The sequence below is a fragment of the Melanerpes formicivorus genome, unplaced genomic scaffold (assembly GCF_026170545.1).
Source record: "Melanerpes formicivorus ecotype bairdi unplaced genomic scaffold, bMelFor1.0.p_v2 SCAF_12, whole genome shotgun sequence".
Taxonomy (NCBI): Eukaryota; Metazoa; Chordata; class Aves; order Piciformes; family Picidae; genus Melanerpes; species Melanerpes formicivorus.
In genome coordinates, this window is record NW_027142364.1 from 12,663,647 (window position 1) to 12,688,197 (window position 24,551).

Sequence of the window (24,551 nt, forward strand, 5' to 3'; positions counted from 1 at the left end):
GGAAAGCTACTTGTGATTGGCACTGAAGGCTTGCAAAGAATTAGTAGAGAATTAGGCTCAAATAGAGTTACCATGACCAAATGCAGTGCTACGTGTGATCATGTTGCAGCACTTCCAGGAATGAGTGTCTAATGAAAGCCCATGGAGCCGAGGAGCAGGAGCCTGGGCACAACTGGAGAAACAGCCACATGTGCTACCTGCAGAGCTGTGGCACAGGAAGTGAGGAGCTCAGAGAAAGGGGCTGAAACAAACAGGAGCAGAGCTTTCAGGGGACACATGGCTGTGTGAACCGCTGCAGCTCCATGGGTGGTAAAAGGCTCCCACCCCAAGTCCCTGTTGAATACATTCTTTTCTGCCTATAAAAAATGCCAATATCTGAATCACAAGGCACTGACAGCTTCTGAGACAGTGCCAGGAAATTAGTATTTAACTTTGATACTCATAAGCAATACTAAGAGAATGCTAATAAAGAACAGAGAGCAGAAGTTTGGGTTTAGGTTTACATTTCACAGCCAGAAGAAGAGCCTTTCCCTCTGAAATGTTCAGCTGCTCTACCCATGCTCATGCAGTGTGCAATGAACGCTGTTCGGTCTCCTTCCCTTGGCTCCAGCCAGGAAGGCCTTCCTACCAAGATAATCTGCCCCAGCACCTGGGCTTTATTCCAAAGGTCTGCAGAGAAAAATGAGATTTGAGACTTCTAAGATCTTAAGACATACTTGTATGCTAAGTGTCCAATAATTTCAGATTAAAATAAGACACTTTTAATGGTATATGGATCTTGGTAGCTACAAATTGTGACAAGGGATCATTGCACAAAATTTAGTGTGAGAAAAACCTAATAAGAAATAATAATAGTTATAACAATAACATCATCTCAGATTTGCATATCAATCTGTAGAGAAAGGCTGAAGAGAGATCTGAGAAAATTAAAACTATTCTGATATTTATTCTCAGAATCACAGAAAGTTAGAGGTTGGAAGGGACCTCCAGAGATCGAGTGCAGCATCCCTGCCAGAGCAGGATCACCCAGGGTAGTGCACACAGGAATGCACCCAGGTGGGTTTTGAAAGTCTCCAGAGAAGGAGACCCCACAACCCCTCTGGGCAGCCTGCCCCAGGGCTCCATCACCCTCAACGTAAAGAAGTCTCTCCTCATGCTGAGGACTTTGTATCCATTGTTCCTTGGCCCATCACTGTGCCAAAAGAGCTTGGTCCCCTCCACTTGCCCCCCACCCCTCGGATATTGATAGACATTGATCAGATCTCCTCCCAGCCATCTCTTCTCCAGACTAAACAGCCCCAGGGCTCTCAGTCTCTCTCCATAGGGGAGATGCTCAAGTCCCCTAATCATCACTGCACAAACAATTCTTACAGTTTGAGAAAATACACTGGAGTTCAATCATGTATGGCGAGACATTACGCTGTTCAAAACTGAGGCTGTTCAGATACTGTCTTCTTTTAAGATGGAACCGTGTTTTTTTATAATGTCAGTAAGTCAGAATGTTTCATTTCTCAGTCAGAACTGTTAATCAGGAAGACATGATGCAATCTGCTAAGTCTCAAGAGTGCGAAGATATGAAGGGCCTTTAGCAGTGGTACAGGTAATTAAGTTTGTTATGATTTTCTCTATATTCTGCAGCAGAAAATCTGATTGCTCTTTTGGCAAGGGGCCATGCCTGTTCATCTTCAAACATGACCTGTTTGAAAAATTTAAAATAAATATTATTTAAAGTTGGGGATAATTTTATTTCAGTAGGGCACATAATACTAATGTGTGTTATTCATTATACACAGCAATTAATTCTTTCGCTAACACACTACTGCATTGAAAGCCTGGGTGACTTTTAAAAAGCCCTATTCAGAAGATGAAAATACTAAAGGCAGGTACTTAGCTGATGTTAACTAAGATGACAGATCCTGTGGAGCTCCATTAATGCCCTGTAATATTAATAGTCTGGAATTTTTTGATTGACTGGAATAAAGGGAAGATGTGAGGTTGATAAAGAAGAGAACTCAGAAAAATGTTTTCTCATTATTACTATTTCTTACCATTTTTAATGAGAAATTGTGAGAAACAATGTCGGTGGGAGCTCTCCACAGGATTCTCACTAGTTGACAGGTGAAGTAAAATGTAGCTTTGGAAAGATCATGGGTTTAGGGGCTCCACATTTACCTGGTGCTGGAGAGAATGCAAACCCTTTGTACCACTGTGTGAGACTATTCCACACTGAATTAGAATTACTCTGTGGATCTAAAATTTAGAATAGAATAGAATAGAATAAACCAGGTTGGAAGAGACCTTCAAGATCATTGTGCCCAACCTATCATCCAACACCACCCAACCAACTAAACCATGCTACCAAGCACCCTATCAAGTCTCCTCCTGAACACCTCCAGCGATGGTGACTCCACCACCTCCCCGGGCAGCCCATTCCAATGGGCAATCACTCTCTCTGTGTAAATCTTCCTCCTGACCTCCAGCCTGAACCCACCCATTCGCACAGCCTGAGACTGTGTCCTCTTGTTCTGGTACTGGCTGCCTGGGAGAAGAGACCAACCTCTGCCTGTCTACAACCCCCCTTCAGGTAGTTGTAGAGAGCAATAAGGTCACCCCTGAGTCTCCTCCAGGCTAAGCAACCCCAGCTCCCTCAGCGTCTCCTCACAGGGCTTGTGTTCCAAGCTTTCCATAGGTGTTTAACACCTCCAGCTACTCTGTGGAGCTAATCCGAAACTCTTATTATAGCCAGATCAAAGGTGACTTAATTGAACAGAAATATCCCCTCCCTCCCAATCTCAAAGCCTTGATAGTTTCACTTCACAATAGAACCATTAACCCACACATGCTCACACATCTGGTTTCTAGCCAGCAGATCAAATAATTTTCTCCCTGAACAAACTATCAAAACTGAAGCCCCCAAGAAAGCTCTAACCACACGCATCTCCCCACTTCCTGAGATTTGCTTCTAACATTATTTTACAACCTATTAGACTCAACAGGAAAAAAGATAACTGCAGCCATGTGGCTGGTTTACTGTACATACAGCTGCTTTAGCAGCTAAATAATATTGACAGTATCCAACCAGTTTTCACATCGAGGTTTTGTTAATTTACACGCAGTTTGGATTTCTGGGAAGTGGCTCCCACTGTCCATTTTGAAAGGATATTCTTAGTTTGGTCTAGATCTAGTCCAGACCTAATAAATATGTTTTTGAAAAGCCAAACAAAATTGCACTCTTGGTGCATTTGTATTCTTAATCTGCAGTCATTTAATTTCATCACGTTTGTATCTTTTTTTTTCTTCCCTAAAAAGCATTCAACTAAACCAAGGCAATAATCTATTTCCCTACAATCTCTAACAACTCGTTTTCCTTAGCACTGACTAACACGTGCACGATGTTAGCCTAAGAAGAATCTAAGAGAGTTTTAATATACTACTGGCAGAAAAAGGTGTGAGCTTCCCACAGATTCTTCAATTACTACATTACCACACACACTGCCTGAGAGTTCAGCAGCCATCCATTTGATGATGGGCATTTTAAGGCGTTAATGCTGCGCAATTTTCTCTAAGTTCTTTTCAGGACAAATCTCCTTAAGCTCATAATATCTTAACACCTTCCAAGAACAAAAGCCTTACATTCTAAGACTGCAGCGTTAATGCAGTCTACCTATAACACGTGTACAACAACCATGAGTGGTATGAGACCCCGGGAGAAAACAGATTACATATCTGCTTATTTTGCAAATGCAAGATAGAGGGACCTGCTGTGGCAGGCAGTTGTGAGCTTGCGCTGCCATGCTCCACACCAACTCAAACACGCATTTCCAAGGCTTAATACAGCTGTGCCGCAAGCTATTAAGCCTCACTGAGGTCTCGGATCAACTAGTTAGGATTGCTAATACCACACTAACCTGACTATATCAGACCAGAGAACAAGGAACTCCTGTTTGCATGCTATGGTCAGGCCTCCCAACATGTCCTGGATCTCTGATCCTGCAAACTACACCTCCCAGCACTCACCCCTTGCTCTTGCAATGCTCTGCTGGCAGACTTGCCTGAGGAGCTGCTGTACAAGATCTGCACTGAGATGTTCCTTATGGCTCAGCAAAGGGCACAAACACATGATCTGCTTCCGCACATAAGAGAGGCCAAGCCCAACAAGGGATTATCAAGGGAAAGCCTTCCGTCTCCAAAGTTAACTTATGACCACATCCCAAATCTCAGAAATCAATGAGAGATGCATGATGAACAAGGAAAATGAAAAGTGTAGAGAGCCTGAATGTTTGCTAGGGAAGAATTTCTGGTTTGACTGTTTACCTATTTACTTGTTAGCAATAGCTAGTTTGAAACAGCTGTGACCAGTGTGGACAGGGGATCATTGCCAGGATTTAACATTAAGGCTCTTGCAGGAAAGCACAGAAATCTCCACCAAAATCAGTGCACGTCTGCAAAAAAGGAGAAAGAACCCTTGAGTAAACACATGCTTGTGCCAGTGTCCAGGCCTTCTTTGCAGCATGAGGGAACAAATAAAGAAGAATTCCTTGTTTTAAAAACACTAGTCTGCTGCTTTGTGTGTAACACATAAGTCTGTCTAAAAAAGAACACATAGAGAAATAAGGGATTGCATTCAAAAATATAAAATAGAAGTAGTGATGGATTATATTGCACTCATCAATATCAGTGCAGCGTAAAGGATGTGAACTCAGTGATTTGATTTTTAACAAGACGAAGAGAGTCTGCACATGGTTAGCCAGAAGGATTGTACTTTACATAAATGCTTTACAAATGGTGACACAGTAATTACAGCGCTGGGAAATGGCTACTATCTATCTGCTCTGCATTTTACAGCCTAAATAGAAATTTCATGCATATTGAATACACTTGTGTTAGCTCAATTCATTTTTTTATTTTTTCTTCAATATTATTTTATATGGTAAGAATAATATAAATTCCAAAGTGCTATTCAAATGTTACATCTATTTTACCATGAGTTACATTTTTAATAAAATGCAACTTGGAGCCTACATAATGTTTGCATAATCCGTGGAACAACATTGGCACTCGAGGAATCTGTAATTTGCTTATTTCTTGCAAAGCCTCCTTTTGATGTGTTCTGCAGATTGATGGGGGCTCCGGTGTATTTACACAGATATAAAAAGTATTTGCTGCAGTGGTGCGTTTGCTCTTTTCAGGAGGCTTCTTTACACTTCACAATACATTCTCACATGGTTGGCAAAAATAAGTTTATGATTTATCTGCAGTTTAAAAAAACTTCCTTTCAAATCTCCTTCGACACAACACGCGTCCAATTTTTGTTGTGACACAGATTATGCAAATTTGCTTGCAAAAGAGTATGCAGGCTGATTTTAAAGTAGGAAGTTCAGCTGACAGTACCTAGGCTTGTGCATTAAATCAAAAGGATTGTGTTTTTTCAGTCTCATGGATGGACATTGATTACTTAGGGTTTTCTGGATTAATGGAGAGACTCCCACTGGGCACTTCCTGGTGATGCATTTGGGTATGGAACTGAACCACTGTTGTGTCCCCATTAGTGTCACGCATCTTTTTCATTTACTGACAAGCTGTCAAGGATCTGTTGAGATGTCACAGGACCTTGGAATATGATTAAAGTGGGGCTTTTTGATTAAGCTCTTTCCAGTTCATGATATCCATGTGGAGTTTATGTCAAGTGACAAAGCCTTAAAACAGTCTGGAGGCAGTCAATACTTTCCTCCTCAGTTGGATAGGACTGCATATTCAAGAGCTTCACTGGGAACAGGAGAGATTCAGAAGACTCTCACATCCTGCTTACAAGTGCAGGAATCCCTTCTAAGCACTAAAGGACCTGAGCAGGAAACACTCTGCTCTGTGAAAACCACATTCCTAAGACCAGTGGATCAGGAGTCCAAAGGGATCAACCTGAGTGTTTTGTGGAGGGTGTGTGCGTGTTAGAGAGAGAAGGGGAGAGTTTTCAGTTTAAGCTGAAAAATGGGAGATTTAGACTAGAAATAATGAAGAATTTTTTTACACTGAGAGTGTTGAGACACTGGCCCAAGTTGCTCATAGAGGTGGTGGATACCCCGTTCCTGGAAACACTCCATGTCAGGTTGAGCTCAGGCTCAGAGCAGCCTGATCTAGTTGAAGATGTCCCTGCGGTACTCACCATAGCAGGGGGAAGTTGAACTGGAAGACCTTTAAATATCCTTTCTCATAAAATGTTTTATTCTATGATGCATGAACAACTACTGAATCTGTGGATGCAATAACTGGATTTCAATACGTGAGACTCTTGAAAAGCTGTCTGCTTTTCTTACATGCAATGCCACACACATTCTTGTCCAATGGGAAAAACATAGACAGATGCGGTAATGCCAACCAAAGAACTGCAAAAGTCTCTAAATACAAACTGAATATGATTTTAAGACTTGTGACTACGAGCCTCTGTTGAGCCCAGGGTTTTTCCTCAGCTTTGGAAAAGTAAAACTCAGGCAGTACCTTGCCTGGTTTCATGCTTCAGGTTGTAACTTAGAGGGCTGTAATGAAACCCAGAAAGATGATGGTGATCCTGCACAGAGAATAGAATAGAATAGAACAGAACAGAACAGAACAGAACAGAATAGAATAGAATAGACCAGACAAGGTTGGAAGAGACCTTCAAGATCATCATGTCCAACCTATCACCCAACACCACCTAATCAACTAACCCATGTAACCAAGCACCCTGTCAAGTCTCCTCCTGAACACCAGTGACGGCGACTCCACCACCTCCCCGGGCAGTCCATTCCAGTGGGCAATCACTCTCTCTGTGTAAAACTTCCTCCTGACCTCCAGCCTGAACCTCCCCTGGCACAGCCTGAGACTGTGTCCTCTTGTTCTGGTGCTGGTTGCCTGGGAGAAGAGACCAACCTCTTCCTGTCTACAACCCTCCTTCAGGTAGTTGTAGAGAGCAATAAGGTCATCCCTGAGTCTCCTCTTCTTCAGGCTAAGCAGTCCCAGCTCCCTCAGCCTCTCCTCATAGGGCTTGTGTTCCAAGCCCCTCACCAGGGAAAGACCCATAGCAGGCAGTAACATCCCTGCCTTCAGTCCTAAAAACAGACTCTGCTAGGAGAACAGAATGGAAATGACTTTTTACACTGGCAGGAGTGTAGCAGAAACCCCCCTCTCCTCAGGGGTAAGGCAAGAAATTGTCAAGAAAAATTCCCCCAACTGAAGGTGAGTGGAATGAACACAGATGCAGCAGACATTTACCAGACTGGCAGGTACACATGACTGGTTTTCACACCACACAGTCCAAAAGAAATAAATGTAGTCCCTGTGGCTTTAATAAAACCTGAAGTGGTCCATGAAGAGAAAAAGAGACAAACTAACTTCCAGTGAACAGGAGCAGTTGGTCACTTTCAGAAATACAAAATTTTAGAAATGTGTGAATGTAACATGAACATTCAGTTCCCAGGACTATTCTGAGAGGATTTTTTAATGATGAGTGATAAATGCTCCAGCTTGGCTACAATTGTACCACGCTGTTGTAATGGGATTCTCTACTGGAACTTGAAACGGGACAGTATCCCAGTTCTGACAGCATGCTTTATTATCCATAGCTGATTCTCAAATGCTGCCATGACCTCTGTAAATTATAGAAATCAGGATATGAGAAAAAGACAGCATCACTGTTCTGCAACCCCCAAACAATGCCATTTTCTCTGTTTTGGCACAGGTTAGACTCATCACTGAAGCTCTTTCTGAGCAGTAGCTTTGCAGGCAGCCCCTCAGGCGTAAGCACCAGTACTGCAGGATAATATCCTGCACAGTACAGAGGGTGGCAGGATCTAACCCTTCATTTGCTGGCTCAACCTGTTATCTCATTAATTCTAAGGCAAAATTCCCAGTGATGATTAGTGAGTCAGAATAAGGCCAAACTTCCCCATCTGATTTTTTTCTGGCCTTTATTGTTTTCCTGAATTCTATAATATATTGCCCTTAAATCAAGAGGAACTTTCTGGCTGAATATATCAAGCTTTCTAGATGTTTTATTGCATGTGGCAAAATATTCCAGCTTGGATCTCTGTTTTTCCTTTTGTATTAAAAAGCTACAATAATATTCCCTTAAATTAACACTCTCCCAACTGCCTGCTACCACATGGTTCTGTTTTGGATATCTTTTCAATACAAAAGCAAGTTTGTGGGTTTTTATAGGATGAAAACAGCATTTCCCCTTCAATTCTAATGTTTCCATTGTGTAAGAGACTTCTCCTGATATCATGTAGCCGTGGGCACTCTGCACGTCCAGGTTAGTGCAAATGCTCTTTCTGCTGGCTGCAGTTGTAACAGCCCACTGCATGTGCTGCAGCAGCATACATATTTAAACAGGCTGTTCCTTTACAGGCACATGTTCAAAAGATTCTATCTAATCAAATTTTAAATAGGAAATTACTTGTCTGACTTCACATCAGAAAGCTATTCCTTTCCCTACTGCTCCAGATTGGATTATTAGGACTTGCCTACTAAATGGTCAGCAGTGTGTGTGAGTCACCAGTCTTAATTTGGGGCTATAAATATCATATGATGATTTATCACATGGCAGTGTCAATACCACAACAGAAAATTCTCTTTAATCTCTTTAAAGATGAACAGCAAATAGTTTTGAAAACTGAGAATTTCTGAGGTTCTCTGTGCAAACAATGGCTAAGCCTTGGCCATGCACAATGGGGAATTTCACTTCATCAGATGATTCACTGTACCTACCTTCTATTAATTCAGAAATTTTCACTGCCCATACTGATCTGATCCTATTTATCTTTGTGAATTAACTAAAACCCTGTGAGCAACAATTCAAAGGATTTTGAGAAAGTGTAGTAATTTTTACAACTAAATTGAATAGTCTGAAAAAGTAGCTACCTGGGTGGTCAACATCCATGCTTCATCTGGACTTTACATGAGAATGTATCACCTGTACAGCACCAGGAATTGTACTATCTGTTTATGCAAAATTAGATAATTGTTTACTAGAATATATGGTTACTGCTAAAATATAGTTACTGCATTCACCTCTTCCACAATAATAATGATGTTTCTTCTAAACAGTACCAGACAACTGGGTCTCCTCTGTTGCTGCTACCCACTGCAGGTTGTTTGTGCAAAGCAGATTTGCTTGTGCAAATCATATTTGGATCAAGAATGAACATCCTTTCAGAAAGCATTAACACTGGAAATGGACCTAAATCTTGCTTGTAATGAAGACTACCTTTCAAATTTGACAGAAGTGTTTATTTACAAAGTAAACAAACTCTAGTGTGACACAAGATACCTCAAGGGATTAAAAAAAATCCTTTTAATTTCAAAATATCATTTAGTCATTTAGTCATATTCAAATCTGCTTGGCTCCTTATGGTGTTTTATTTCAGAAATCATTCAAATTTAGCTTGACAAACTATTAGACATTCACAGAAGAACAAGCACAATAGGGGAGTTAAGAGACTGATTAAAGAAGACAGCCCATAGAATTCTGGAAAATGTGTCTAAACCCTAAAAGACAGGAAGACAAAGACAGAAAGCATTTTCAGATTGTGATATCCTGGAACCTGAACTGGGACTAGACAAAGAACAAGAAAAGCTTCTGATACAGCCATACACGAGATGCAATTGAGGCAAATGGAGGAAACCAGACTGAAGTGTTAGAAGAGGTGCTGTAGGATCTTTTATACAACTAACTTTCCCAGCGCTGAGATCTGTGATGAAGACCTTTAGTAATCCATAATTTAGAGACTTCACCCAGTTTGCACAGATTCATGCTCCACACTCCAGAATGTCACACAGGATAAAAACAAATAGGTTCCTAACTGCAAGTCACAACCAGTTCCTGGGTTTGGGGCTAGGGCTGGAGCACCTCTCCTATAAGGACAGACTGAAGGAGTTGGGGCTGTTCAGTCTGCAGAAGAGAAGGCTCCGAGGTGACCTAATTGTGGCCTTCCAGGATCTGAAGGGGGCCTACAGGAAGGCTGGGGAAGGACTTCTCAGGATCTCAGGTAGTGATAGGACTAGGAGGAATGGAATGAAGCTGGAGGTGGGGAGATTCAGGCTAGATGTGAGGAGGAGGTTCTTCACCATGAGAGTGGTGGGACCCTGGAATGGGTTGTCCAGGGAGGTGGTCGAGGCCCCGTCCCTGGGGGTGTTTAAGCCCAGGCTGGATGAGGCTCTGTCCAGCCTGATCTAGTGTGGGGTGTCCCTGCCCGTGGCAGGGGGGTTGGAACTAGATGATCCTTGTGGTCCCTTCCAACCCTGAATGAAACTATGAAAGTATTACAGCCTCCTTGGATCTGTACAACATCTTGAAATGCCTCTGCAAGGTGCCTCTGAAAGGTGTTAAATGTCCTATCCATTCTGGGAAGTGTTAAATTTCAGGGAAATACTGTTTAACTGCTTTCAGGATCGAAGAACAGAAATAAACACTTAAAATCCAGTAAATGGGGAGACACTGTGGGACAGCCCAGATGCAAAATCACCCGCTGAGCAATAATGTGCCTAATCTTTGAACTCTTTGCAAGGAAGGTATTGAACTGCATGCAAGATCATCAGCTGTTTATAAGTACCTTGATCTTAAGGCAGACAGATCTAGCCCTATAAATTCCTGATTCTGTTGATACGTCACATGCTTCAGCCTGAAGTTCTGTCCTTGTAGTAGTAAATTGAGTGTAGAATACAGAGCACTTGTACTGTGCTCTCTGTTACTGTAAAACTGAACCATGCTTTCTTTCAGGGTATTGTTTTGATCCTAAATTTCACGGCTAAGACATTCTGATGGCATATCTGTTGGCTTCAGGAACAATGGAGCTCTTTTGAAGAGTATTATTACAGCTTAAAATGGACAATCACAGAACCTCAGATGGCATACCTGGTGTACTCAGGGTATTTCCTCCCTAAAAGCAAAGACAAAACATCCCCAAGAAACACTGGTTAAAGAGAGGGAAGGAAAACAAACCAAAGCAATTCTTTTCCTCCTTTAAAAGAACAGTGACTGTTAAGGCTTTCTCATGAATCATAAAACAAAGGAAGGTGGCAGCAGGGAGAAACAGAAACCGCATTTTAATTTGTTGCTGACTTTGAGTTCTATTTCCATTGCCAAACAGCTGCATTATCTGCCTTTCACTTGTATGCAATGAGAGATGGAAGAGGGTTTCTTAAAGCCTTTAAGGTTGCAGTAATTGATAAACTTTCCTTAATTAACCTGGAATCATTTACCTTTGGAATAAGCTTTCTTTCTTCCTTGGAGAAATGAGTGGGGCTTTTTTCCTCCAGATACTTAGTACTTGAAGGGGACCTACAAGAAAGCTGTGGAAGGACTTTTTACAAGGGCTTGTAGAGATAGGATGAGAGAGAATGGATTGAAGCTGGAGGAGAGCAGATTTAGACTAGATATTAGAAATAAATTCTTTAGAGTAAGGGTGATGAGGCACTAGAAAGGGTTGCCCACGAAGGTCATGGAATGCCTCCTTCCTGGTGGTGTTCCAGGCCAGGCTGGATGAATGCTTGCACAACCTGGTCTAGTGGAAGGTGTCCCAGCCTATGGCAGCGGGGTTGGAACTGGATGATCTCTAAGATCCCTTCCAACTCAAACTATGCTATAGTTCTACAATCACCACAGGCAAACACATTGCTTCTCTCAGACAGAGCTCTGGAAGTTACTGAAACCCTAAACCAAAGCATGGGGCTTCATCGGCACAGTGATTCACTGTCTTTACTTCCTCACTCCTCTGCTTTCACTGGGGAGCAGACAGGGACTCAAGAAGACGAGGGAAGTCCACAGACACATGAAGAGGGTGCTAACAGCATTGTCACTTGATTGGCACCAAGTGTTCCCTTGTGTGGCATGAAGGCTGACAAGCAGGTGAATGTTGTCCTTAAGCTTGCAAGATTGGTCGATAACGGATAGAATGAAGGCATTAGCATTTCAAACTGAGCTTCCATTAAGTTATATGAGTTATCTATTTTGAAGCAATTTGAAGGACCTTTCATTGTTAACTCCTCTTAATTAATTTTGGCTTTATGGTGTTTTGGGGGCAAATTGCCTTAGCCTTCACATTTATCCTATCACTACTTGGCATGACCAAGATATTACAGCTCTTAAGTGAATTTCTTGTCAGAAGGATCTAAATCACACAGCTTCTGAGAGTTATTTGAGGAGGATCATTTTCAGTCTCCATTTAGCTTGGCCTCTTAACTCTGGGTCCCAGCCTGATGCTCACAAATGGCTCTCACAGAAGTAGGTATTACAAGTATGGGGTCAAAGTATCTACATGCAGACTGCTCTTGGCCTGAAGCTAGAACTATGTTCTGCTTCATGTGTTTAGTAAAGCAGTTTTCCTTAAAGCCTGTCTTTCTCCTAGTTTTAGCCATCACATAGCAAGTTGCCTCTTTTCATTCCTGCTCTTTGTGGTCTATGTTGTTCCTGTTTGGGGTCATTCAGCTTTCTGATGTTTTTCTTTAAAAATAAATAAATTAAAAGGCAGTGTTATTAAAGGATGTGATAAATGCTGGTGAGTGGGAATTCATTGGAACAATCAGATCAATAAGTTTTCAGTTTAGGGCTGTTTTCAAAACATATTTCAGAAATATGTGTACACATTAAGTTGCTTCTGTGGAAAGTAACCAGATAAAATATTGCTGACAAAGGTAGAAAAAATTGTTCTGCTGTAGTAAGTGCATTCAAAGGAGACAGATTACTGGTAGTATTTTTAATAGAATGTTGGTAAAAGCACCTTACCCTTCAGTGATCTACAATGCAGTCTCTGATGAGTGCTTATAGAGAACCACAGCAAACAGTTAAGCCCCAAATGTCATTACCCTGATCTCTCCAATGTTTCATTTCCCCTCACAGAACAGCACATTGGAAAGCTTTATGCCCCAAGCAACTAAAATTATTTAGCTTTTAATTTTGCCTAAATGTTGCTAAAATGATCAAAAATGTGCTGTAACTTACATTTCTCTGGTGAAATGGTAAAATCACATTTTCCCCACTTACATTTTTACCTCTTTGAAGGTCCTAAAGATAGTACTAAAGTCGTTCAGAGAGTCACAGATGCGGCAGTTGGTCTGTTACTCCTTGAGCTAGGGTTCTGATTAGCATTAGGAGAAATCCCTATAGGGAATGTATTTATCTGGTCATGCAGAAAGTCATTTACACAACTTGGCAAAACCTCCTGTCTTGTATGGATCCAAGCAGGAGAGCTGGCAGTACTGGGAATTCTCTCACCTCAGGTCTAGGAGGGAAAATCTGAAGGAGCTGAAATCCCTTTTTGTTACACCTCAACCTGTCATGTAAATGCTGAGTTTGAGGAAGGATTAGGAATGATTATACTCTCCATATATGCATTTCAGTTTAAATTATACTGAGTAATGAAGGACACTAAAATGTCATATAATATCTAAAATAGATTTCATTTGGGATAGAGAGGTGGGGAAACCTTTTTCTGTCTGTCCGTCTTTCTTTCTTGCCTCCCCCTCTCATGCTCTCTCTTCCTATTCTCTTCTCAGAAGTTCCCTCTCAACCATCTTCTGATCCTATTTGCAGAGGCCACAGGAAATGTCTGTCACTCAGATAAATGCTTAGGCGAGCGTGCCCATGAGATAACAGTGTGATAACACCACGAGACCAAAGGAACTCATGTCAGGATCAGATCCTATCAAGTTCAGTTAACATTTATCAAAACCTGTACTTTTCACCCTGATTATTTAGGTATCTTTGGCTTCCTTTGCACCCAAACTATATCTCTACAAGAGAAGTCAAAGCCAGAAACATACAGCTGTGGAACTACCACCTCCTTTTCCCCACACATCCTGAAGGCACTCTGGTTGGGTTTGCCTATGCTTCTGTTAGCAGAGGGTCATTTCTTCCTACCAGCCCCAACAACAGATATAAAGCACTGAAACCACTGCTTTCAAAAATCAGCCTTAGAATAAGGGCTTAAGTTGTTCCTGTGCTGTTTTGCAGATAGGATGAGGCATTTACACTAAGGGCAATAGAGGAATTTATAGGGTTTCTAAATCTGGAACTGGAGATAAAGTATCTTGTGTGACAAAGGATGTAGAAAAATGGCTATGCAAGACAGTGAGAGGGGATGAGGCATGATGGAGAGGTTTCTCCAGGCAGGAAGATGGAAGACACTAAAAATGTTGTATGTCTGCGAGCCAGGATCATCTGTGAGGAAAGCAAAGACATGTGGCAATGAGAAGTTGATGAGCATGGCTGACTGCCAGCAGATATTATGATCTCAGAATATTGATGTTTTGTACTAATAATTACAAAATCAGCAGCTGTACAACTGCATATTTGGATAAATACAAGTGTAAGTGCATCTTGTAACATGGTAAATGGAAATGAAGTATGATTAAAATGACAGCTCATGCAGTAATATCGATGCCTGTAACAGACAGACAAGCCAGGAGAATGATAACATAATAAAGGATAAAGGAATCTTGATATTCAAAATGGAAAAGAAAAAAAAAAAGGATAATGAAAACATTCATGAGCAGTGAGAAAAATACATTAACTTTCCATAGTTCTTGACAGCAGATACAGATCAGACAGAAGACATTAGGGAAACAAAACAGAAGAAATGTACTTGCCTGCACTTATAAAGGCATTCTGGAGCAATAAATAAATAAATAAATAAAATCCTTCTCATATGCCCTGAAGAAGAAGTCTACAACCAGGATAATCTCTTCTGATACTCTGTCTAGAGCAGAAAGATGCACTGAAGCTGTGCATTGTCTAAATGTCCAAGGAAAAAAGCCAAGGGCTGGAATCATGTCATCTGAATATGTTAACAAAGTAAACATGTCATAGGTTCCCACTTGAGCACTGAAATGTGACAATGAGCAGGATATTCAACTGAGAGATACCTGAAATTGTGAAGTTCTTATTAAAGGGAGGAAACTTCATTAAATGATTAAGAAGAAGTACACAAAGAAGCTGTTACTGGCGTTAGATTAGCGTTAGGCAAACCCCACAATACCAAAGCACATTTGATAGACGGTCATGTTCAAAGCCTGGCTGGGATGTCACAGGAAGTCTTTGTTTACTGAATGCATGCACTGGCAGGTAAGATTTTAAACTGCAACATAAAACCTTGAGATGAGGACAAAACCCATCTCTGTGTGGAGGAGCCTGCCAGGGGAAAGGTAAAAATCTATCTTTTTCTCAATGCCCTAAAGTTTTCTGGCATCTCAGAAAGAGTGGGGTTAATGTATGCCCCCACTGAGGGAGGAGTTTTTGACCCATATATAGATTATACCCACAGACAGGTGAATCTGATGCAAAACCAGAGTTCATGTACACAACACATTTTGATTTTTTCTATGCTTCTCAGTGAAGGAAGGCCCAAAGTCAGGATAAAAGGCATCTTTTCCTAAACACGTGCGGTTTGCTTGCCTTGCCACCATGAGGACAGCTGTAGCACAGCGCCAGCCACATTCCCTATGAATTTAAACAGTACTGCATGAGGTTTCTCTAGAAAGAAACCTGGATTAATTTCTGTCTTACACTGGTTGTGCAAAACACACAGCTTCATGCACAGTATAGTGATACCTGCTGTTGAGCAAGCCCAGGAACCCTTCCCATCTACAGACAGGCATGTATACAGACCCATGCCAAGACATAGGGTCAGCACAAGCTTTCTTCAACACAATGGTCCACAATTTCCACAGAACCTACAGCTATATGGGTGACTTTGAGCTTGCACTAAACCATGGTCCCTGCCTGTGGTCTAAACATTTCCTCCAAGATTTGTTTAATGGCTAATTACTTGACGATTTCCCTGTAATGTTGGTTTTCGTTGGTTGGGTGGGGCCTCATCACAGCATACAGCTGTGCAGCACAGCTGGTAATGTGAAATTCCCTGCACTAACTTCCTTCCCACTTTTCACTGAACACACTGAAACATTTTTCCTTTTCTCTGAAGAGAGGAGAGGAAGGGCATAATGAGAATCTGCTCTTGTTCTGTCTTTTCATGAATGGCAAGATGCTAATCCCTGTCCTATAAATATTCCTGTGGCTTGATCCTGCAAGGCACTGCACAATCCCTGCTCTTCTTGGTACCAACACCCTCTTCCTTCATGATCCTGTGAGGGTTTAGGAATAAGCACTGATGTCAGTGGACTCATTTTGTGACCAAAGTTCATGGAAGACTACGCTTACAGAGTGCTAAGCAAGGTTCAGACCAAGACACCACTTTGCCCTTCTGCCTAGAAACCTGCAGGACCAAAGTGGTGCAAATCACAGAGCAACTTCCCCATCCACGCTCAAGATTTAAATGGCTTGTTTCCCTCTTCTTAAAATCCTCCTAACAAAGCTTTGTTCAGAGATGATTAACAGATGTTGTCATTAAAAAGTTGGTACTTGCCAACAACTAACACATGGGTCTGCTTGAGAAACAGTGCTGTTTCCACAGCTTTCCCCAAGAAGAGATACTTGGGGTAATTAGCAAGGCCTGTGAGAATCTGGCATTTTAAAGTATCTTCTGCCACACATAGTTTCCTCAGAGAATGCTGGTTTCCTGAGAACTTGTTCATCTTGTTCATATGAAATCATTTGGCTAAACACACATGATACAGAATAGATAACTAAGCCTGCTATGATTAAAGAGGGGTGGGGTGGGGAGGGGGGGAGGGTATTGTTAGATAACAATGAATCTGGCAAGCAAACAGATAATTGTAACAAAAGTAAACAAACCTTCAGCACTAAATAACAGATAGCTGTGTCTTAACTGAAAATATAAAATGATTAACTGATATGCAGAAACAATTCTCAAAGGCTAGAAGGTGACAAACAAAATAATAGGATTTTACTGTCCCTTGTAAGATGAGCTGAAACACAGAGAGCAAGCCCCAGCCAAACAAAAGGTAGGGAAAAGGATATGTACAATGGACCTGGCTGGAATAAACAAGCACAGAATCACTTCTCTGCTTACCTACCTGGTATACATTGGGATCTAAAACCAAGAAGCCAAGCCTTCTGCTCACAATTTGGAAAAGAAAACTGGGGAGATGGCAACATAGCCCATCCAGAGGGATCTTTTAGTACTTGTGAACAGAAATGTATCATAGAATGGCTTGAGTTGAAAGGGACCTTAAAGATGATCTAATCCAGCTCTCCTGTCTGGTTTTAAACACTTCCAGGGATGAGGTGTCCACAACTTCACTGGGCAACCCGTTCCAGTGTCTCATCACCCTCATAGTAAAGAACTTCTTACTAATGTTTGGAAAATGGTAACCCAGATAGTGATGGAACTCCTGCCAATGTCTTGTTAATGAAAAAGCAGTATTTTTTTATCTGGGAACTGGAAGAGCATGAGCTATTTAAAAGCAATCTGAGTCTGTAACGTTTAAAGCAGGTCTCTGAATACATAAATTGTAAACATAAATTTTAGCTAGGTTTCAAATACATGACAGATGTAGTACATTTTTACTACATTCTAAATTCAGCATTTTAGAGGTTGACATTAAAATCTTTCCCTCTCTTTTCTCTCTTCCATGGACCTGTTGTTAAAAGCATGACTGCTCTGCCAAAAAGTGTGTTTTGAAAGGCTTTTATTCCTTTTGTTCTACTGCATGACTTCACACTGCAACATGCACTGATGGCATTGGTGGCATTTTAAAACTATCATTTATGTCTCATCCAAACCTGCTATGGTAAGTCAGAGCGTTTCTACTGACCTTATTAAGCTTTATGTCAGGTTTTTATTTGGGATTTAGCTTTAGCTTCAATGCATGTCTCAATTCACTGTATACCTCAAGCAAGTAAGCTACAGCCAGTGTTGCCATGTTCCACTTCTACAAAACAATGGCCAGATCACAGAATCATAGATTGGTTTCAGCTGGAAAAGACCTTTAAGACCATTATCTAACTCTACCAAGTCTGGTGTTAAACCATGCCCCTCAACACCATATCTCTGTGTCAGAAGTACTTGACAGGTTTAAGTTTAGGAAACAGAACAAACTCACAGGCTGTACAATTAGAAACACCATCTTACAAACATGCAGCAAGAGGAAATTCAACTAATCTGATGTTTGTTTATTTCTTTAACATTCTATTAAGGCAAAGAAGCTCTATAACGAGATTATTCCATTTTATCTCTTAATTGTATCCAGATATGCAAAACAGATTTACTGCTAGTGGCCTGTCTACAGTACAATATTTTAAAGCTAATTATGAAACAGCATTACTATTGTTGCACAATGAAGCACTTATTCTTACTGTTATGAACCAAAACTATTCTCTGAAATTAATTGTAATTACCTTTTTAATTGGATATAAACCCTACTAAATTCTGAAACAGCTAGTTCTCTAAATATAATTCTTTTAAATCCAGGATGATATCAGCATAAAATATTTTAATTAAATAAACTGCAAAATAAGGGGAAAAAAAAGACATTAGGTAGTCTTGCATTTCTAAAGCCAACTGTAAGTCAAGGCTTGAAAGGATTCAAGTTCTTGTTTTTGAACACCCGAATTCTGCCATTGTCCATGTAAGCAAACACACACATCCTCCTAAACCAGGGTATTAATAGTTTAATTGCTCCTTGAAGAGTTGTTAGCACCTGGCTTTTGTTGGTATTATTCTACACAGAGAGGAAACTGTATTATTTACCCTCACAAAGCTCCAGGGCCCAAAGCATCTCACAGCTTTTTCATTGCTTGTGTATGTAATGCAACAAACAAGTAGCTTTCAAGTGACATTGTATTGTTCTTCTATTGTTCTTCTATTCAAAACCACTGAGTAGATGGTGAAAATCTTTACTTGATCTGGTAGTCAGGATTATTTAAGAATTCTAGCCCTCCTGTCCTTATGACACCTCATGTATCCTGATCACACAGCTCATACAACACAAACTACATCTCAGGCATTTATAAGTGGTACTGCAAACTAAATTGAAAACCTTTTAGCCTGTGGTTCAACATGTATGTTTAATCCTGGTCTTTCTGAACACATATTCATACTATAAACAACTTAGGTCAACTACAGACTACTCACAGCTTGTTTGCAAGCCTTACTTGAATACAGGATACCTTCTCCCACTCTCCACTTAGTGATAAAGGCACAAGAAAGAGGCCCTTGTTTATTTCAGTGGAATGAAGCAGCAATTTAGAACTTACCTGAGCCACCTCAAGAACTTACCAGCCACCTCAATGAGCACTATTTTCCAACACCATCATATGTGTATTTCATAAAATTTGCACATCCAAACCAAATTACATTTACACACACTATGGTACTTAAAGTAGTTACATTTTGGTGAGCTGAAATGAATCAGAACTTCCAGATAAGATAAACAACTATATCAAGTATTTAGAAGGAAATATCTTACTTCTTTTTGACTTACTGTAGTGAGAACTTAACTATGTATTAAATTGCTAATATTTTGGTGGAAGCTAAGTTAGATTCTGATGTTGATTCTGCATTTGATGACATATTATCCAAGTAATTTAATGACTAAATAGAATGCATATCTGAGACCATCAGGAAATTTTATTTAACCAGCAGTTCACCACCAGAAAACCCCCAATAGTTCATGTGGTCTTCCAAGGATACATACTTTTGCCAACTCTGTTCAGCTCATCCTTCAGTATCATTATGTAACCAATAAATATATATGTTAACACTTAGCACAGTCTCTAAGGGCATTAATTTTCTATTTATTTGAAGAGCACACATTATCTAGGGAGGCTCTTCTGTGATCTACATTTCACTCCAATCACAGAGTCATAGAGTGGTTTGGGTTGGAAGGGACCTTTAAAGATCACCTAGTTCCATCCCCCTGCCATGGGCAGAGATGCCTCCAACTAGACCAGGGTGCTCAAAGTTCTATCCAGTCTGGACTTCAACACTACCAGGGAGAGGAATTTCTCTGGGCAACCTGCTCCAGTGCCTCACCATCATGGCAGTAAAGAATTTCTTCCTAATACCTAATCTAAATCTACCTTCTCTGAGTTTAAAGCCATTAACCCCCTGTCCTATCACTACATACCTCTGTAAAAAGTCCTCTCTGACTTTCCTGTAGGCTCCCTTTGAGTACTGGAAAGCCACTGCATGGTTGCCCTGGAGCAAAGTTGAGTTTTCTATTTGCCTGACAGGTGTTCAATTATATTGGGTTACTGTGTCTACCATTCTATTTTTTTACTGCAACTCTTCACAGATTAAGATTTGGATCCTTTGAATTTAGTGGGATTTTGACAGTAATTCAAGCTGTGTAAGTCTTAGCTCTGTCCACCTGATTGTGACATCTGTGAGTTTCTAAGCTCTGTATATGCCTATAGAAACTGTATTTACCTGCCGTGAGAATCCTGTCACCAGATCCTTGACAACCATCCTCATCATCACAATCCCCACTTGACTCCAGCTCTTCACTTCTTCCACCCCCACTGCCGGCATCCCGGGAAGCCCATCTTTCCAGTTTCAATTTTGCCTTCTCAGCATCCAGCTAAAATAGAAGAAGCAAAAAAGCAACAATGGTTAGAACATTTACACAGTTCCTACCTTTCCTACCTCTTGTGAGTAAAGTGGATTTATAAAGTAACAAGCACTTTCTCGTTCACTTTCCAGAAGTGCTTCTCAAGATGGAGGTTTTCTCTGGCAGTGACGGCCAAATATTTTACAACAACAGACTACACCATCAATGTTTTTCCACACCACATCATCACAGGGAGCTCTGGCCCTCTTGCAAACTACAGTTTGGAGATCACTGGTTAATTATGGTACAATCTCCCAGGTGAGTACTTATTTTGGGTAATTTACAATTGAAAACCACAATCTACTTGACAACCTTTGAAGAGATGATGGTATTTTGCTACTTTTCATTATAGGCTTGGTCCCTTGGAAACCTTGGCCCTGGATGCAATGTTTAAGATGGTGTCATTTAAGATGTCTGTCCCGACAGTAAGCTGTCCATTAAATTTAACTTGAAATACATTTCTTGGATTGAGTGTAGAAAAAAGGAAGCCTTTTCTAGAATAAATCTGAATGTATCATATCAGGTCACACTTGCTTTAATAATACATTTACTCTCCAAACTCATCTTTTTGACCTTTAGATAACGCTTTCTCCTTCTGCCACCATCCACAGCTGCCTACCATTAGTGCTGCGGGAATCTGGCAGTTCACTGCAAGTTCAAAAAAACCCCAACCATTTCATTATCAGCGAATTCAAACCCAGCCTATCCAGGGAACAAGAGCAGCACTGTTTAGAAAGAAATGGGATAACTGTTTTAGACCAAAATATTCTGTTATAAGGCATTTGTCAAGCAAGGATGATTCAGGAGGAACCTGAAGCCATCCCCCACACCTGAGAGGAGCACCCACTGGCTGAGCTCCTGTTGGAGCTGTACGATTTTGGCACAGTATTTCAGAGCCAAGGTGCTCCACATTCCTTGGTGGCCTCCCTCCTCAACAGCCTGTATTTGTTGTCACTAGTGCAAATGATGCTTCAGGATGTTAAAAGAAGATGGGAGAGCTTCTGCAGAGAAAAGCCGCAGCAGCACAGCTTTCCCTACAGCCCAGTGACAGGGAAATGCCCTGATGTGGAGTGGATTGTTTTCACAAGCTGGTCACTTTGGTCACTATTGAGTTTCCATTCCCCCCTACCTATTCACCCCCATTTTGTGCATCACTAACAACTTCTTTTCTGAATTTTGTTGGAAAAATACACAGAGGGGTGTTGCTCTTGTTTTTAAGTGATAGAAAGAGCAATTCCACTATTTCTGATCACTCCCTTGCTGAAACTCAGCCTACAATGCATATGAACTTTGTTTTGAAAGGCAGCAGCTTCTTTGTCTCCTTTTCAGAGTCACAGAAGAACCTTGTTGATGTTAGCTCTGCTTGTATGGCATGAGGAGGTGTGATGGGACCTGTTTGTCTACCTCTATGCAAATATTTTAACCAAATGCATAGACTTTGTGATGCTTCTCAAAGTCTCCCAGGTTCTGGGCTATCCAATATCCTTCATTACAAGTATGTTCCCCCCAAAGTATTGCAGATCCATTTCAGGCTTTGTGATCTACTTTATTCCACAGGACCATGATTATTCTTCATGCTGAGCAAAACTTATCTTAAAATGTGGTTACTTAAAAGATTCAAGCACACTGCACACTAAAAAGGAGGTGGGCTGGGACCTGGGGGAGGAATTGGAGTGCAGGGCTAATACAACTGTATTAAATGGGTTGAAAGGATGATGGATGCAGCAAATTCTCTGTAGTGGGAAGCTTTGTGTGATAGTTTCCTTCAGATACTATGAGCTGCCACCCTCCACTCTGGGGATGAGAAATGCTTGGATCAATGCAGCAAAGATCCCATTCTACATAACAACAGATGCCAAAACTTCTATATGGCAGAACTCAGGAAATTGTTCACTATTTTGCTGAAAAAGATTTGTTCGCTCATTCTAGAGGCACAAATAACTTCATATTGCAGTGAGATCAGTAAGTGGGAGGAGAGGGTATAGACTCTAGTGGGGAAGAAGCACATGAAACACTCTCTAATTGTTACTGCATGACTGTTTGTTATAAACAAGTTGCTTCATGTTGCGCCTCATTATTCACAGGCATAAAGACTGATGTCATGGCAATACAAAACAACATTCTGTTAAACAATTGGAAGAATTTGCCTATTAGGGAGAAAGATAACTCAGTCCTTTCACAGATTTATTGTGTCCTGACCATATGAGAGAAGACTCATTCATTCTGAGTTATAATCCTTCAGAATGAAAAGAATTGGCCTAAGTGGTGAGCAGAGCAGACACAAAATTCAATAAAGGCGTTTAATGACTGTTGCCAGTCAGAGCAGAAATGTTCACTGCCTGTTAAGGCTACTCCTTCTTTCCAAAAACTTCATTTCATTCAGTGCCATGGCTCAATCCTGACCTCTGCTCAAAACAAGCAAATACATGAACCAAATGCACATCATTTTCCTGGGCAAAGAAACAAGCTCAGCTTCTCAACATGGTGCACAGCAGCATTTGATGGACTTCGGGGCTCTTGGTGCCTTCACTGCAGAAGGAGATTGTGCAGCCTAGATCTGCATCTCCTGTCCATATTAGTGAAGCGGTACTCAGCTCTTTCTTTGCTTGCCAGTACAGAGGACCATCAAATCACACCCTCTACTTATATACCAATTCCATATTACCACTTAAGTCAGCTCAGGTGTGGTCTACAAACCCTTTTCACCATGTACACCATTTCCCAGCTTCTTCCAATGACTTTTACATCTGTGGCTACCTTTCACCCAGAATGTGGGAACAGAACAGATCTTTGTGCAGAGAAAATGGTTTATCTATAAATGAACCAATTGCAGGAGATAACACAGCATAACCACTTTAGTGAGGAGCTCCACTCACATCATGCAGCCCTGTTGAGAAGGCAATGTCACCACTGCATTGTGACTTGTGATCCAGCACCCTGCTCTTTTCCAAATTTTGAAGGGACACTTCTCCTTTGCCTACTGCCCTGACTGTAGTGAAATTGCTGGTTTAGTGCAAGAGCAAAGTCTATGCCTGCACATCTCCATCTCCATTTTTTCTTAGAATCATAGGAAACTTTCTCAAAGGCCTGAGGCTGCACTGAAATGGCACAGACTGCATCAGGATGGACTAGGATGGTGCAGCTTTAGAAGAAGATCACAATGAAGGACATTAACCTTTCACCTTTTATCAAGCTCTGCCAGGTCTGCTAGATGGGTGTGGACGAGCAATGCCTGTAATGCTTTGTGGCTAGGGGACTAAGAGGTCCCAACAGAGGAGATGGAGGTCATACGAAGGTCAAAGGCATCTTTATAGGCAGCCATGATCTGTTAAAAAACAGATCTGTTAAAAAACAGTGGCTGCTGCCACTATCAGTAAAAGTTTCTGCTTCCCCACAGATGGTTGTAGAGGGAATCACATTCCCTTGCGCATATTTAACACTGGAAATCAAAGACAGGAGTCAGTCATGGCATTTCTATTACTGCTTAAATCCCACTCTTAAACAAGCCTTATTTCACCGCTTTGCACAACAGTTCCAGCCTGGGACTGCAGTGTCTTGATGCTGAAAATTGATGCTTTGGTTGAACAATTGCAATGGATTTAAAGCTGGGCACTGGAGCTTCTACATATACCTTCATAAAGCAGAAGACAGTTGCTGCCTAAGAATCCAGAAAATACTGGAATCCTAACAGCTTAAAAATCAAGTCTTCAAGCTTTAGCCACATCTGAAAGACAATGGTTTGTTTTGGTTGGGTGTTTTTTGTTGTTCTTGTTGCTTTTTAAACTCACGAAAAGATTGTATAAATAGATCAACTGAGAAATTACTCAAATCAGGAATTTTCCCAGTTGCAACAGTCTTTGGCTCAGATTCACAGATCTCTAAAGCATTTCTGAGAAAGTCTTGCTGTGGGAAAGCTTTAGTGTCTCTGATTCAGCTGAAAGGTAAAAATCACATACTACTATTCAGCTCTGAGTCAGATAGAGATGACTACCCTCATGCATTTTATTTATCCTAGCAAAGGTGCCAACCTTAAGTGACATCAAAAAAACAAG

The 24,551-nt window shown here is 41.0% G+C and overlaps 1 protein-coding gene across 3 annotated transcripts in view; it reads right to left on the minus strand.

Moving 5' to 3' along the window:
- LOC137444557 (glypican-5-like) overlaps nt 1–24,551 on the minus strand; it is a 449,156-nt gene that overhangs the window by 81,422 nt on the left and 343,183 nt on the right. For all 3 annotated transcript variants that reach the window (XM_068145419.1, XM_068145418.1, XM_068145417.1), the window contains one exon: nt 20,319–20,469. In XM_068145419.1, coding sequence (XP_068001520.1) covers nt 20,319–20,469 — 151 coding nt within the window. The remainder of the gene's footprint in view (nt 1–20,318; nt 20,470–24,551) is intronic.